General features: G+C 42.8%; 1 protein-coding gene across 1 annotated transcript in view; it reads right to left on the reverse strand.

Annotated features, from left to right (window-relative positions):
- Positions 1 to 18,410, reverse strand: part of crebbpa (CREB binding lysine acetyltransferase a) — a 56,884-nt gene that overhangs the window by 21,236 nt on the left and 17,238 nt on the right. Inside the window, exon 3 of the mRNA XM_079552918.1 lies at positions 2,348 to 2,530. Within this exon, the coding sequence (XP_079409044.1) occupies positions 2,348 to 2,530 (183 nt within the window). The remainder of the gene's footprint in view (positions 1 to 2,347; positions 2,531 to 18,410) is intronic.

Here is an 18,410-nt window from a genome sequence, read left to right on the forward strand (position 1 = left end):
CAGCAAACTCTGACCCCAGGTTGTGAACCACTGGTTTATAGTATGCCAAATTGAGTTGATAATGAAATATACAGTATGGTATTAGATGTGAACTCATTTTCTCTTTGAATTTCAACAGTTCGAGAGCATATTGTAAACTACGATCTGTCCGCTCACGATGGAGAGCCACCATCGTGATGCCACGCCCCCTCCTATCCGAAACACGCACTCATCCTCTGTGGACCTTGTAAACCAACAAACTTTGCAGGTATTGCACTGTAAATTAAATCACGACTATAGCTAATATACACCCTTGTTTAAGTAGCCTGCCAGAAGCCAGAAGACATGATGTGTTAGCCGTAATTATTAAAGTAAAGGCGCAGCTCTATTTCTGACGTGTGGGCCTCTCTCTAAAAGCAGCTTCACCATTTAACTCCGCGTGGTCTCGCTTTGCTTTTCGTACAGAAACAAAACGGTTTTAAAATGACACAATGGATATCACATCGGAGCTAGCAGAGAGGGAAGAGAGGGGAGAGAAAGAGGCGTGGTTGCAGGAGGTATGACGCTACAAGCACACAGACTGGGCGGGCGCAGCTTCAAAGACCTATGCTACGATGCAAACTTCTAAATATTGTCCCGTTCACCCACTGTTTCTTAAATATTACGTTAAAATTTAGCAAATGCAAATAAGCTCTGATTTACATTTGTATTAGTGTAATAAGAGCCTTGATATTGAAGAGAAAAACTTCTCTTCAACACATTTCTGTAGCAAAATTCATGTTCCATGACTGGTTCAGATCCATAAATCCTGCAATCTAACATTTCTCCTAAAACAAATAATATGCCATTGCCTATATATAGACTATGTAAATGCTTATAACGAGAGATGTCATCGTCCATCACGATGGTTCACTGTAAACATCGTCAACTGCCTATTAAAGACAGCGCCACTGTCATTCCTCCCAGTCACACGTGCTGGGCCGACCTGCACCAGCCCAGTGCACATTCTCTGTGTAGCTATAAGCGCCTATGCACCGCTCTTATTCATCAGTCTGCTGTCATTGAATGAGCCAATGCATCTACGCAACTATAGTCTCATTATGATTAAACGGGGAATATGTTATCATTCATAAACTCATTGGGACTGGGGGCATCTCTCAAATGAAGCTCGAAACTTCAGTCCAACCCGCTTGTCACTTCGTGCAGCACTGAAAGTGAATCATCGCCGCACCCCCGAAATAGAAAACGTAAAGTCACAAACGCAATGTGAAACACATCTGGCAAAAGAGTTGTAGCATGATCAATGGAGCAGTCTCTACAGTACAGAGTGAGGAGACGACGTAGTGAGTCCAGTGAAGCAGGGGGCTGGTGCATGGATGTATTATAACAACAGTTGGGAGGCATAAAATCTGGTGTCCCATTTACAGTGTTAAAATATAATGAGCTTTGTAGATTGCAGTATCAATGCAAACAGATAAAATGCAACAGAAGGCTGGGAGTGATAGACTGACCACCACCAACCACTCACTCACTACATTCGCCCAGGCCTCCTGGTGTTCTCAAACGTTCTTCCATCCAAGTACCGACCAGACCCTTCCTGCTTAGCTTCCGAAATCTGACGGGATCGGGCATAGCAAAGGTGGTATAGCCTAGACTATGACATGATGTGAAACTCTGACTCTCCATCTCCCAGCCGCAATGCCTCTAGTCTGGCAATAAAGGAGTGATACACTCGCACGCACCAACACAGGAGAGAATGGACTTGAAGCTGAGCACAGATAAAGAATATATTAGTGTTAAATATTCAACCATTTTTTCCTCTTTAGTTTTCTATGCCTTGTTGTTGCTAGCACAATGCTAAGGAAAGCTAATATGGTAAACCAGCCTACAACCTACACACCTTAGTGTTCAGCAAACAAGTAGAGTCACAAAAAGACAAAAAAGAAACAGTTGCTGGATGCACTGCTGCAGGAGAACTGCGTAAGGGCCCCCTACGCTGTGAATTTTTTCAATCGCTACCTATGCTGTGTTTCAACCAACATAGGAGTGATTTTCTTTTATTTTTTACTTTTTTAATAAGAAAAAGGAAGAGGAAAAAGAAAAGAAAACGCAGGAAATAGTGTTTAAGAGGGATCTAATTTTCTAAAGGTTCTCCGTGCTGCCCCTACGCTGCGAAAAAATCCTGGCAAGAGCTCTGGCCCTGTTCTCAAAAATGTGAGAGGTTTGTTAAATGGCTAAATCTAGCTTCAAAGTTGACAACACTAGGTCCACGTCCACTCTGCACCTGCGGTCCAATGTACTTCCTGCACCATGCTGCATGTGACTTATCATTCTTACCAGGCAGAAACAAATTCTAGAGAAGACTAACCATGTTTGGCACACTAGTGACTGCGGCTGCTTTGAGTTCGTTGGGGAAGGATGGTAAACTGTTTGAGAGGGTTTTGTTCTGGAGCTGCGGTGGTTGTTGAGGATTTAGCTGCTGCCCAGGGCCTGAGGCGCCCTGCCCATAAGACTGTGCTCCAAACGGGCTTCCATTACTGCTCAGGCTTATCTGGGAAAAATAAAAAACATAAAAAGGTCATGTTTCAGCAGTGACACTATTCCAAATATGTTTAAGCGCTCTACATTTGTTTGTTGTAAATATAGTAAGTTGTTAAACATACATTTGCAGGTACATCATACAGGTGTAATTATCGATGCAAATGCGAAATTGAGAGTGCAAACTTCAAAATGGCACATGCCATGTGTGGACCTGACGTTCAGTGTTCATCACGGAGCTAAACCATACAAAAAATCCACCGTCTTGAATTAGCAATTCAAGAGCCTCATCACATTTTCACTAAGTTCACCATCTATACCCAGTTCACTCAAGTTAAAGCAATCTTTGTCAGAACGGTACCACCGGTGAGCAAAGGAGACGCGAAACGGGTTTCACCAAACACCATCGCACTTCAAACAGGTGCGTACCCCTGTCCCCTCACGCAGCCCTGTCACCCTCACGCCCCTCTCACTGCCCCCCGCTCAAAGCCCCAGATTGTCTGGTACAAAACAGAGAGACATACAAATAGTGTAATAACTTCTGTAAGCTACCTGCGACGTGACATGCTAAGGATGTAGCCAGCCCGATGCAGGCTCGAGCCGTTTCGCACTGACCTGTGCTGCTTTCAACTGTGCATCCTACTGATCTTTTGACAGAAAGACAGCTGCCTTCAAAAGTTAAAAAGGATCCAATGGAGTAAAGGCCATGCCACTCGTGGCAAACAGTGGTTTGCAAACGTTGCACCAGGTTCTGACCATCGCCTCATAAAAAACCAAACAGAAAATCCTTGCATTATTAATATACAATAAATCGTAAGAATAGCTGATCTTAAAAACACACACTTAAAATGTAAGACCTAAACCCACCTTTTCAGCAAATGTAAGACTTTGTAACGGTCTTATTTTCACAAAATCGAATTTAAGACTTTTTAAAGACATTGTAAGACCTCGCTGTAGGGCTGTGCAATTAATCAAAATTCAATTACGATTTCGATTATTACACAAGACGATCACAAAAATAGCATAATCGAGAAAAAAACGATTATTAAGGATGCCCTCCCGCTCGTCCATCCAAAGCACAAAAAGTCCGTCCTGCGCGGTTTGTGTGAGGCGTCTGATCAGCTGAAATACCAGCGGAGCCTGATAGAACTGTAAATAATATTGTACTAAGATTTTTTATACCTAACTCTTGAGATAACGCCACTGTTAAGTGCTCACCATGTGATGAAAGGAGAACAGCTGTTTAGAAGCCTCGATAGCCTAGGCCCAGGCACTGGTTTGTTTAGTAGAAGAGTCTAAAACTCTTCTTCAGGAGCAGACCTCAACGGAGCTCAAAGCAAACACTTATTTCATGCTGCTGAGATGATTGTTTCTGTTTCCTTAGTATTTCACAAGCTAATGGCTCATGCTTTGGTCCGACATAAAAACATTAGTGCTGTGTGATGATGTCATCAGGCTGCGCAGCTCTGTTGGACAGGTGTGAGGGCTGGCCAGCAGGGGGCAGGTCTATAGTCCATTGTTGTTTTTTAAAATAATAATAAAAAGGAAAAAATAAAATAAAATAAAGATAAAGATGGGGGAGAACTGAGAGAAAGACTGTCGCGACTGCACACCACCATGCATTCACACGCCCACACATCATACATCCTGGCCAATTGTACATGTTTTAAGTGGTAGGGGAAACTGGAGTGAGGAAAACTACGCAGACACGGGAGAACATGCAAACTCCACACAGAAAGGCCCCGTTCAGGTGGGAATCGAGCTAACAGCTGAGATACCGAGGCGCCGTGCTGACAACAGTGTTATACCACTGTTATATTGCCAGTTAGCGCTTACTTTTAGTGCTCCACATAGACTTTTGCATGCGTTTCTTCAGGATATAAACAGTTGATACGAGCGAGCTAAAGCCGGGACCGTCTTTCCACCATCACTGTGCGGCGCAGCTTTTAACTTTTCTCTCACATGGACTCATTCACATGGAAACTAAGATCTAACACTCCTGGACCGAAAGCTTGTATGCGTCAGACCTTGGATTTACAACGATTAAGATCCTAACAGTACAGAGGAGTAGAGAGGAGGCCAGAAGGAGAGTGAGACAAACGGAGGGGGAGAGAGATTTGGACATGGACATAATGTACTCAATGTAAATAAGGCATTTTTCCTCTGCTGTTAATATTATGACGTCATCACATCAACTACTGTGACAAATAAGTCGACCATTAAATATCAGTAGACGTTCACGCCCTGGCCACGAGAGAGCATCACCAAACACCACCGCACTTCACTCAGGTGTGCCAGCCTGTACCCTCACACCCCTGTCCACAGCTCAAAGCGCTCAGATTGCGCAGTGCAAAATGGGGACACAGACATGCAACTTCTGATATATTCAGGGCTTAAGTGTAAAAAAAAATCCTGAGCCTGAACTTTCTGTGGCTCAACCAGGACTTTTATCAATACTACTCCTCTTATTGATACTGTACTCTTTATCAATCCGGTGTTGTAAATGTAACAGTACTTTTATCGGTAGTTTAAAAGGAAAATACAAATGTTAGATTTAGGCTACTGTATATAGGCAATGTAGCTCAGGCCTATATTTTTTATTACACTTTTAATTACACATTCACTCTACATACACTAAAAGTTAATATTTTTCTAAATTATCTAGTAAAGGATTAAAGGGGCTAGATGCAAGTTTGCCAATTTATACTCACTACTGCCACCTCAGGTCATACGTGTAACTGCACCTTCGTGCATGACGGAAATTCGGACCCGAAGTAACACGTTTTTGAGTGACAGTGCAGGATTTTAGAGGCAGTTGTGGTGAACAGGTCTGGGCTCATTCTACACATTAGGACATTGTTGGAACATGTAGGGGAGGAAAATACATCATTTTAACATTTTTACACTCCTTATAGTCCCATTAAGTCTTATACATGTTTTGTTAATCAGGCTGTTAGTTAGATTTGGCTGTAGCTCTGAGACTGAGCACAAATGAAAACTGCTGTAAAATAATGAACTAGAGCCAGAGCCTGTTTTCTGCTACTTTCAGCTTGTCCAGTGGGTCAACACCGGCTCGCACTGACGTGCACGTGAGAACGTGCACACGTGTGTGTGTGTGTGTGTGTGTGTACACTACTGCGTGCGCCGTTTTTGGGAAAAATAGACTCCAATGGAAACTCTAAAGTTCGAGTATTTGTGAATAAAAACAGTGCGAGGCTCTGTTCAACATGAAGGCGTTTCGCTTTTTACAGCGGGTTAGCGGCAGCAGCTCGGGGGCCAACAGGGTCTCTTTCCCGTGCACACCTCTCTCACTGCGCACACGGCTGCAGAAAGAGGCACGCAGCGGAGCGGGGCAGGTCCGACAGCATGCTCTCGTGCGGGGTACCGGGGATGGACAGATCCGAGTCAGCAAATGATTTCATGAGAGCAACAGAGCCTTTAAGTGCTTATTATAGCGTGGGTGATAAGGGCGGCAACACAGTGACCCCGTTAGCCCGACTGTACTCCAAGTAAATAAACTCGCTGTGGATCAGTCGTAGAACTTGCTGCTCTTAGCGTCTTTATCCGATGATTCTCACTCATCTGGACGGTCATTACCGTCCATTTGGCAAAACTTAATCCATAACAAAGGGCCGGTTTTCACCTGCCCTGCGCCCATCGCCGTTTCTTTTACATGTCTAAAGTGGTAAATAAGCGATCAACAGTAGCTACATCGGTGTGTTTTGGTTTCAGAGAGAAGCTTGTTAGTGAGTCTTCGTGAGAGATGCATTCAGGGACCGCAAGAAGAAAGGCGAGTCTTTTTCACAAATGCGCAGAAAATCAGGAGACATATATAACAGCCGAGTTCTCCAGCGGGTGGCAATAGTGGTGACAGGTAAGTTGAACGGGACCGGTGTGTTATTGAAGTCAGATTAAAGTGCCTCCAACTGCAATTTGCAGCCTGATAAATACGTTTTGCTTGTGCCGGAGGCCGGACCTGCCCTCAAGCCGGAAACCGGTCCCTCGGCTGGAATACTTTAAGCGCTGTATATTGTCATAACTCGCTATAAGCGAGCCGCACCGCTCAAACTAGCGCTGCTCGTCAATGGAAAAAGAATTATGATAATTTCAGCCATAAATGAGTATTCTGTCCTTCCAGGATTTCGCAGGCATTTTTTGTGATTGTTGCGGGGTAAGATGCCTGATTTCATGGGCCATTTTTCTAAAAGTTGCAAGGAAAAGTTGCACACTTTTTTCTGCTTAAAACAATATATCTGTACATAAAAATCTAACTTTTTTTGCATTTTACATCAGTTTTAACCAAAGAGACTCTGGGGAATGAGAAAAGACAAAAATATCTGTTTAAATAGTTGAATCATTTATAAAATAAAATAAAATAACAGAACCATGTGCGCCCCCCTCCCCTCTTGTCTCGTCCGCTCAGCTACAGAAAGTGGCCGGAGCTAACTGGCACTGGAGCGGTCCCTCCTGACTCCACACAAACCTAATAATATGGAGCCATACCTAAGAATCTGAGGACCAGAACAGACCAAAGGAAGAAATGTCTGTTTATTTCACACATCAACATTGAGCTTCAGCTCCGGTTCAACAGAACTGTGACTCCTAAAGTTCGCACAACAAAGAAAGCACAAGCCCCTCACACAAACGCCACCGCATCACGGGGGGAAAAAATGTCTATACACACACGCAGTGTTTATTAGGGATGGCCGATATATAGGCACCGCCGATATTATCGGCCAATATTTGTCCTTTTTTCACATATCGGTATTGGTCCGATATGGGAAAATATCGGCTGATATTTTTTTTTCTTTTAATTATTTACTGCACCGTAATGTCGTAGCGCACCTGAAAGCAGCAGCAGTGTAGACGGGCTGCACTGACCTGACTGGGGCAACAATTTATTCAAGTTATCTAAAATAAACAGTGGCTCCTAAAAATAAAGAACCTCCAGCACAAATTCATACGTCTCCAAAAGAAAGTATGTTTTTACTAAGTTTAAACAAAGTGGAGCGGACACTTGGACTCCACAGAGATGCAGAGACACAAGTGGCTGCTGGAACAAACTGGACTAAATTTGCCTCCATGGACATAATTTTGAGTCAGGATTAACAGGAATCATTTTCTGATGGATTATTTGTCGCTATATCTGAGTGGTGAGTGTTGTAAAAGTTTCTCCGTCCAGACATCAGATTTATAACTTTGTTTGTTAGCGCTAGCATAGCTTCTAACATGTAAACATGACCTTTCTGTCATCATGTAGGTCTAACTACAGTGATGATAATGTCTGTATTCACGTTTACTCCGCCCACTTTTGTCATGTTAATGACCCGTGAAAACGAGGCGTTATGTCCGCATTTCCGCACATATTTAATTAGACGCATTTGCGATCGTTAGCGCATTTACCATTGAAAACAGTGCAGTCCAAAGCTCATGCTAATCTTGTAAATCTACTGTTTGCTTTTTGCCAGCTCTAAACCAACTCATAAGTTCAAATAAGGTGCTGTTAAAGTGACATGATGATATTTTTTGCAATTCCAAAGCTTCATACAGAGCTGTGTGTCCTCAGAGCAGTTTATCAGATTTGTTTAAAGTTAAAACATGTAACTTAAACAACATGGTAGACTACATATTTTAATAAAAAATACAATAAATAGTAGCCTAGCATATTCCCAGTGTCAGTGTTTCCCATTAATAGAGGACATGGGTGAAAGTATAATAATAAGTAGGTCTGAGTAAATATTTAGCCAAAAACAAAATGACATTTCACTCCAACATTGCATTTGGTCTTTTTAATATTCTTCTAATAAAAAAGTTTGTTTCATCCTGGTGTGTGAGACGTGTCCCAGGCGTAAGCATAAGACATTCCAATAATGGAACAATTTACAAACTTTACCACATTTGAGTGAGCCTTTCTATTGATTTTTAACGTTGAAATTAGGCCTGGGGTGCCATACCGCGGTCATGTGACGCACACCGAGGGTCTGCGTTCCTCACCGTCATCACCACCAAAAAAAAAAATGCCTTTAAGTAGGGCTCTAGACTGCGACCAAAATGCTTGCATATGCGACTATTTTTAGAGAATGTGCGAGTAAAAAAAATAAGTGGGAGCACCTGTGCGAGCAAAAAAAAAAAAGGTCTAATAGGCTTTATGAGGCGTGCTACAAACAACGTTATAAACATCGTCTCCAGAGCACTACTCTGAGAACACACACACACACACACACTGCACAAACACGCACGCACACACCTAAGCTTCTACTATTATTGAAGAAGTCAGCTGGTAGTCAGTTATACGTTTTGTCCAGAGACAGGTGAAATACAGACAGCAACAGAAGCCACGTGTCCCGACATGAAATAACCTTCTATTACTTTCTGCCAATACGCACTTTCCCACAGTAGTACATTTTCACTTTTATGTTCGCCTTTTGGGGCGGCAGCCGAGTGGCAGCCGAGCGGCAGCCGAGCGGCGAGCTCACGAGCGCAGGTCAGAGAGAAGCACGAGCTCGAGAGGAGGAGACAGGAGCAGAAAGAGTTCAGCGGTTTATGTTCCGACCTGAGTTCGCTCTGATCTTCTCGCGGTCAGAAGTAGCTTGTTTTAGAGCGCAAACGTAAAGCTAACAGAGAGCTAACGTAAAGCTAACAGAGAGCTAATGTAAAGCTAACAGAGAGCTAACATAAAGCTAACAGCTGCTGTTATGGCCCACCCTCTCCCTCAGCCACAGCAGATTCAGCTCCTGTATTTTATTTAGGCTTTAGGCTAAATAAGTGACAGTGATGTTGCATATTTGGAAAGAAAGAGGCAAACAATTGTCAAGGAAGATGAATAATAATGGATTGAAAACACAAAATTAAAGCAGAACAATGTAAAAAATAATAATAATAAAATTATGTAAAATCACTCTATTATTAATATGAAACACTATTTTAATCATTATTAGCAGGGATCTAGACTGCGACCAAAATGCTCGCATATGCGACTATTTTTAGAGAACGTGCGAGTAAAAAAAATAAGTGGCCGCATCTGTGCGAGCAAAAAAAAAGAAAGAAAAAAGAATGGTACCAACAGCATCTCCAGAGCACTTCTCTGAAGCTGTCACACGCGCGCGCACACACGCACACACGCACGCAGGCACGCATACACGCATCAGCATCAAACACACAGGGCGAGCCTGGGCTATGTAAAGAATGTAAACATTTTCGCGGGGTTCATTTGTTGTTTTAACCCCGCGAAAACAACAAATTACGTAAAATGAAGCGAACAATTTCTGATTATTTCAAGAAAAATGCCAGTCAGGAGGAACCACAAGCAGAAAAAGGAAGGGAGGAGGAGATGGACTCGGTGAATGAAGACAATGATGATATTACGAGAGAGCAAGAGCAGAGCAGGCAGGTTATAGACGAGGAGATAGAACAAGCTAATCATGAAGAGAAGCGGAAAAAATACAGTTTTCAGTCCCACTGGTTGAAGCAATATCCCTGGCTTAGGTATGACGGTATGGTCATGACCTGTGTTTATTGCAAGAAATGCGGAGTGACTACCGCTGGTAAATCCAAATTTGTTACTGGTTCAACGCAATTTAAATCCGAAAGTATGAAGCTGCACGGAGAGAGCAAAAAGCATAACACTTGTAGAGACCGCTGCATGACAACAGAAACACTACCGTCTTCATTTAAGAGAATTGAAAACAATAACAGCACAACAGAAGAAAACGAAATGATTATAAAGTTTAACACCGCTTACAACATAGCAAAAGAGGAACTGCCCTTCTCAAAATTTAAGTCTCAAATCCTGCTGATGAAGAAAAATGGCCTCAATGTTAACCCGACTTATGCAAACGACGTGGCCTGCGCCCAATTCATCGGCATAATAGCTGACAATATAATGAAGAAGACAGCTGGTAAACTCTCTCTGGCTCGCTACCTGTCATTCATGGTGGATAGCGCCACTGACATTTCCACGAAGGAGTGCGTTATAGTGTACGCCCGCATCGTTGACAAAGGAGTACCGAAGAACATCCTAATTGGACAAACTGAGGCTGAACACGCACATGCAGGAGGTTTGTATGTCTATCTTAACAAGCTCACTCAACTACTCACCTCATTGTAGACGAACACAAACATTCCAGCGTGTTTACATCCTTTGCATCGGCAAAAAAAAGTTTGACGTGTAAAGCTTTCTGGTTTCTCAGCTTATGTTGTCAAAGTGTAATTCTTGTTTAAAAAATAAAAGCGACCTCCTTTTATTCGCATTGAGTACTTTTATTCTGAAAATTTAGCAAGGGAAGTGTGTTGTACAAACTTTGATACTTGATTGGTGAAAATCTGTAAAATTTGCTATTGGTGGATTAAGGATGTTTTTTATTTTGTGTTAAAGGCATTTATTCCTCAGTGAAAAAAGCTTTTGCCAGTCTTGGGACAGAAGCTGCAGACTGGCTGGACAAAACTGTGGCAATGGGGGCAGATGGTGCTGCAGTGAACCTGGGCCAAAAAGGTGGAGTGATAGCCTACCTACAAGCAGAGGCTGGTTCATTCATAATCCCATTTCACTGTATGCCACACAGGTAGCTTCACTGAGAAGGTTGGAAATTTACTTGCAGTGTCTAACACTAGTGATATAACGTGTTGTGTTTTAACAGACTTGAACTGGGGTTGCTGAATGTCCAGAGGGAGGTGGCGCTTGTTGGTCAAGTACATGACCTTCTCCACCTTGTCTGGAAAACCTACCATTTCAGCCCAAAATCCTGGAGAGAGCTAAGGGCTTTGGGGACTGATCTGGGGGTCCAGGTGAATTCCCCAGGTGGAGTCAAAGGAACAAGGTGGCTTCCTCATGTTTCACGGAGCCTCAACACTCTGCTGAAGCCAGGAACTGAGGGTAGCTACCAGTGTCCTGGGCAGTATGCTGTGGTCTACACCCATATGGACCACCTGGCTAGTGCATCAACCAATGCTGACATTGCAGGCAGAGCAAAGAAGGTATATGTAGTGCTCTTTTTATTAAACCTTTATTTATACTGAACATAACATATATTGCAGGTAAAAAACACGATGGAAGATGGGACTTTTGTGGCATTCTGCTACTTCCTGTCTGATCTTTTTGATGTAATAAGCAAGTTCAGCTTACTGCTGCAGAGAAACACGGTCATCCTCCCCCAGGTATTTTAAATTGAATTGAAAAATGGCCAATTTTAATCTGCACAAGCTAGTTAAAAAGACTAAGTTATTGTCAGGCAATAAGTGGCATTGAGACCCTTCTGCACACCATCAAAATGATGGAAACGAAGCCAAAATCAAATGGCAGACTGGCTGACTTTACTGCAGTCATGAAGCAGTCAGGGGATGAGACAATCAGATTTCAGGTATATTTTTGATTTTAAAATTTCAAAATAGAAGTAAATCTTGTTTTATCTTGTTTTATCTCATTAATCTCATGTTTTATCCATTTTGAAATAAACATATTATAATGTTCAAACAGATGTATCACTGGTGACCTTGTAAAAAAAAATTCTTTTTACAGGGAATCACTCACTTGAGGGGTGACATTGATCTATCTGCCCCTAGGCTCCAGAAAGCTATAAAACTTACCTGTGATGCCACTATCAAGCATTTGAAGCACAGATTTGGCAGTCTTCTTGGTAGCTTGGATTTTGCAGTCATGCTGTATATTTAGATTAATTGTAGTTTTCATTTTTGTTCATATTGAATGTTTTCTCTTTTAGAAGAGCACATTAAAGACATCCCAACAGCCAAGGCTGTGAGATGTTTTAATGTGTTTAATCATCACTCCTGGCCAGATGAAAGGCACAGTCTCTTTGATTATGGGGTGAAAGAAGTTGATTTTCTCCTAGAGCACTTCTCTTCTGTCCTTGACAAGTAGGTGACTTTTTCCCCATATAATTAACATTTAGACAACTATTAACTGCTCTAATTTCATTGTATTATAAAGAAATGGCTGTGATAAACCCAAAGCCACAGAGGAGTTCCAGGAGCTGAAGATGTGTGTCTTTTCCATGTTTAAAGACAAGACATATCTTGGCCTGTGGGAAGTCATGCTCAGAAAAGAGCCTTACTGCACAGACTTTCAGGTATGCATATATGGTTATTACTTCCTCTGTCAATAAACAAATGAAAAAAGTTTGATTTTTTTTTTCTGCCCTTCCATCTCAGAACATTCTACAAGTTGTTGAGATTATGCTGGTGCTCCCGGTCTCTTCAGCTGTGTGTGAGAGAGGATTCTCAGCTCAGAACAGAATCAAATCTGATGTTAGGGCCCGTCTTCACACTGACACTGTGAGCGACTTGATCCGCATCAGTGTAGAGGGACCAGAGCTGGCTGACTATGATGCCAAAGAAGATGTGAAAACATGGAGGAAGTCTGGCCAGCGTAAAAGGAGGCCCAATTATAAGAGCTGGCCTGACTTCAATTAAGACATGTTTAAATGTTCTTGTTTTAATTAAATAAAATGATGAATTTTGTTATTGTGTCTCGAGTCTGTGCGACCAAAATATTGTCTGTGCGACCAAATGAAAAAGTTGGTAGCACCAGCGCTACTAAAATAAAAGTTAGTCTTGAACCCTGATTAGGATCAATTATTAGTGATTTTGAACATGTTTATAACTGTCCTTGTTTTAATTTATTAAAATGGTGAATATATATATTGTGTCTCGAGTCTGTGCGACCAAATGAAAAAGTTGGTAGCACCAGCGCTACTAAAATAAATGTTAGTCTGGAGCCCTGTTAAGGAAACGAAATTTAGCCAGAAAAGGGACTAATAATATACCAGAACAAGTGTCTCAACGAAAAAACTAACAAAAGTCTCAAAAAAGACAGGTGAAAATAAAATAAAAAAACAGCCGCCCTGAGCAGGTGAGGTGCAGCAGTCACATATCAGCGCGGAGTGTGTGGATGACGAGATGCAGCTCCATATGCACATGAGCAGGACGCATTTACTTAAAGTTTTGACTGGGCCTATTCAATAGGCGGCCCGAGGGCAAACAATAAAATCTGACCCGCGTTTCATTTTCCATAAAACAAAATGTTTTGGCATTATCTGCGCCACGACGCTCCGCGGCGCATTCGCTCCACTTTGCGTAGCTGTGTTTATACCGTCACCTCAGAGCGGCTGAAATGTAAACATGGCTCTGTAAACCGGGGGAAAACGGCAAATCTATGAAGACAAGAGGTTTATCGTTGGATGGGCTGGCAGATCTGACCAAACCAAAGCACAAGGACACTCGTGCGTCGTGTTTTCTGACTTTTTCACGGATTATCATGGAGGAGCAGGACTCTTCGCGGTCCGCGGCAGGTGGACAGCGTGTTTCCCCTCTTCATCAGTACAAAGGGCCTGACCAGTAACTTTAAGGTAAGGAACTTTAGTTTGGGATGTGTTTACAAAGCGGGTGATGAAGCTGATGTAGCGTGAGTTTGGCGAAACTGCACCGGGCTGGCGCGAGTGTTCAACAGGTCAACACGCGTGCTAAACCTCGCTGTCTGGACTGTAACTTAGCCTAATAATATCAGAACAATTCATTTGACAGGTAAATGTTTGCTTCCTTTCTCCTTTCACTCAATTTGATCTGCATTTGTGGGAAATATACCGATACAAGCGCAGAGATGTTTGTTTGCGATGGTCGGAGTGAAGAGGCTGAAGCTGAATAAATGATCACGCGAACATGAGCGCCATCTCATAATAAGAGCCTAATTTACTCAGTTTTTCATAAAGCGCCAGGTCTGGCAGGAGAACAGCGGCTCAGGTGTTTGGATAGTCCCCCTCACCTGTTCAAATGTGTCCCCCCCACCTTCGAAATGCTTCTGACGCCAGTGAGCGGTATATCGCAAAACCGCGGGAATTTGTTGAAAAAATAACTATCGGCAAATATCGGATATCGGCCACAGCAGCAAGGCAAATATCGGATATCGGTATCGGCAGTAAATGTTCATATCGGACCATCCCTAGTGTTTATCTGTCAGATAAAAGCCTATATTGCCAAATAAAGATCCAGTAGCAGAGAAAAGCAACTTGGACAGAGTGTGGTAGGAGCACACAGCAACACACAGCGGCTCACGCTGTAAAGGCCCAGGCGAGTGAGAGGAGGCGAAAATCCTTCAGTCTGAGGCGGAGGTGCTGTTCATATATACGAATATACCGGTGATATATTATAATATACAAGTCCAATGGATTTAACAGATCAGAAACACACTTTAGTTGCACATAAGTTGTGGAGTTAAGGAAAAGTTGCGAAGGAAATTGCGGATAATTGGAAAAGTTGCAGGAAAGTTGCAGGCTTTTGGAAAAGTTGCAACTCCAAGACCGTACTGATTTCGCGTAGTTTGCTTGATGTTGCGTCAATAGTTGCAATCGCAACATCGTGAAATCCTGGAGGGACTGAGTATTCAAACAATTATTTGTCACCTAAAAAAATTATGTTCTCTTTTGTAAACAAATACATTGACCAGAACCGCAATAGAGGAGGTGAACTGGCAGTCATCTGAGTGCACTAACTGAAATGAGAGTAGCCACGCATTAAAAAGGGGGTATCATGCAAAACCAACTTTTTAGAGCTTTTTACCATGGTACTATCTTGTTCCATCATCAAAAACATACGTGAAGTAGTGTTTCGAGCCACTCATGCAGGTTTGAGTAGTCCTTAAATCTCCTATTGCTTGTGCTGTAGCAGCAGTCACACATCATCCCCCTACGCTCACATTTCCTTCTTTTCTCCTAACCATGTCCCTCTTCATGGCACAGCTTATTCCTCAAAAAAAAAAAACACCAATGCTTCAGTACTACAAACAAAAACAGCTCCAGATTTGTTTAGGTGGGATTGAGGGGAGCAGAGCTGCTAAAGAGACAGTGACCATTTGCTACGAGTCAAGGCAGACGTCAGGCCACGAGCAATCTTGAATTTATAGCATTTTCTAAGCAACAAAGTGTAAGATAGTGATCAAGTTTGAAATGAACTGAATCCCTGCAAAAAGCATAATACTGCCTCTTACGCCATCATGAAGCACTGTTTGTTTTCACGTCGGGCCAAAGCACAAGCCGATTAACTCTTTAATAATAATAATAATAATAATAATACATCAAACTTGTATAGCCCTTTTTTGGACACTCAAAGACGCTTTACATGTGGAATAAAACCTCCCAGCACTCTCCTCAGAAGCCAGCTCAGCCTACCAGAATTTCAATATCGGCTGTTGGCCAATATATCTGAAACCGATAAAAAGGCTGATATCTCAGTTATCAAAAGTGATAGAGACTTCTCTTTTTTTTTTTTTGCACTGTCAAAGCTTCAAAATAAGCCCTCCCACAATTCCATAGGCCAAAGGGGAGCAACATCGCAGTGAAAATTGGTCACAAGTTTGTGCACCTATTTTATATACACTGCTCACAAAAACTTAGGGCACACTCAAAAAACACATCCTAGATGTCAATCAATTCGATTTTTCGAATGAAAATCTTTATTCATAGTGTAGGGCAATGTGTTGAGAACAAAATAACATAAGAATGTTGAATGGAAATCAAATTCTCAGCCCCTGGAGGTCTGGATCCAAAATCAAAGTGACAAATCAGGTCACTGGTTGATCCAAATTCTGTAGAAATTCCTCAAAACGAGTCTGTATCATCCTCAGTAGTGTGTGTGGCCTCCACGTGCCTGAATGCACTCCCTACAACTCCTGGGCATGCTCCTGATGAGACCACAGATGTCCTCCTGAGGGATCTCCTCCCAGACCTGGATTAGAGCATCAGTCAGCTCCTGGACAGTCTGTGGTGCGACGTGGCGTTGATGGATGGACCGAGACATGATGTCCCAGATGTGCTCTATTGGATCTAAGTCTGGGGAACGGGCAGGCCAGTCCATAACATCAATACCTTCATCATGCAGGACCTGCTGACACACTCTTGCCACATGTGGCCTGGCATTATCAGGCATCAGAAGGAACCCAGGGCCCACAGCACCAGCATATGGTCTTACAATAGGTCTGAGGATCTCATCCCGGGACCCAATGCCAGTCAGGGAACCTCTGGCTCGCACATGGAGGGCTGTGCGGCCCTCCAATGAAATGCCTCCCCAGACCATCACTGACCCACCACCAAACCGGTCATGCTGGATGATGTTGCAGCAGCAGAACGTTCTCCAGGGCGTCTCCAGACTCTGTCACGTCTGTCACATGTGCTCAGGGTGAACCTGCTCTCATCCGTGACGAGCACAAGGCACCATTGGCCAATCTGCCAATCACTGTGTTCTCGGGCAAATGCCAATCGGGCTGCACGGTGTTGGGCAGTAAGCACCAGCCCAACCTGTGGACGTCGGGCCCTCACACCACCCTCATGGAGTCGGTTTCTGACCGTTTGAGTACCAACATGCACATTTGTGGCCCTCTGGAGGTCAGTTTGTAGGGCTCGGGCAGTGCTTCTCCTGTTTCTCCGTGCACAAATGAGCAGATAGCGGTCCTGCTGCTGGGTTGTTGACCTCGGTCGGCCCCCCCCAGGTCTCCTGATGTACTGGCCTGTCTCCTGGTATCTCCTCCATGCTCTGGACACTGCGCTAAGAGACACAGCAAACCTTCTTGCCACAGCACGAATGGACGTGCCATTTTGGATGAGCATCACTCCCTGAGCGACTTCTGTGGGTTGTAGATGCCTCCTCATGATACCTCTAGTGGTGAGAACACTGGACAAATGCAAAAGTGTTCCAAAAATACGGCACAAAGGATGAAGACAGGGAAATGGTCTGTGGTCACCACCTGCAAAACCATTCCTCTTTTGGAGTGATCTGGCTAATTGCCTCTCATTTCCACCGGTTGTCTGTTTAATTTCCACAACACCAAGTGAAATTGATTCACAATAAGCGTGGCTTCCTAACTGGACAGTCTGATATCCCAGAAATTTGACTGACTTGGAGTTACATTGTGTTTTGAGTGTGCCCTAAGTTTTTGTGAGCCCTGTATTTTATGTTCAGAATCATAAGGGATCACCTTTTTATGTTTTGGAATCAACTTTTGTCCTTCAAACAAGTTCCCTCTGAAGTACCTACCAAACATGAATATACAGCAGCCCCTGCTGTTACAGTTCGACACTTTTAGAAGCATCATACACAGGAGTATTAGACTGACTCACTCTGACAGAGCTCCAGTTATTCTGAGGAAATGAGAAAACCGTGCAGATGGACAACCATCTCTACCATAAAGTCTGATGAGTGGGGTGCTGCAGTTTTATTTGAAAGGAATTTGCAAAACATTCAAAAAATCTTTTTTCCCTTTGTCATTATGGGTTATCGTGTGTAGATGGATGAGAAAAAAACAACAACAAATTGAATAAATTTCTGAATGAGAACAACCATCTCTGCAGCACTCCAATCATCAGGCCATGATGGTGCAGTGCTGCAGAGATGGTTGTCCGTAGGGCTGAAAGATATATCGTCATCGCATCAATATCGAGATATAAACATACAAGATATTAATATCAAAAAAGCAACGATATATCTTTATCGCATTGATATCAAGATATGAACATTCAAACCATTCAAATCGAAAAAGCAAGATATAAACCATATAGATTTTCATCAATTAAACTGCACTCTTTTGTATTACGTTTTTATTTTTCTGAAAAATGCTTGGTTTTCACCTAACACATAGTTGTATCGTATCATATCGATAGAGATATCTGGCATAAATATCGAGATATGAAATTTTGTCCATATCGTTCAGCCCTAATTTAGACCGAGCGTAGACGAGCGTTTTAGTGGGTCCAAAACACAGCTATTTCTAATGAAAGAACAACGTGAGGAAAATGCGAAAGCAGCTCCAATCCAAACAAAGTCGTGCTCATGGAGACGATGGAGAGCGTCAGGTGCGCGGACGTACCCCACTCATCTGCACTTTAACTCTGACA

Source organism: Gobius niger (assembly GCF_951799975.1).
Source record: "Gobius niger genome assembly, chromosome: 3".
NCBI lineage: Eukaryota > Metazoa > Chordata > Actinopteri > Gobiiformes > Gobiidae > Gobius > Gobius niger.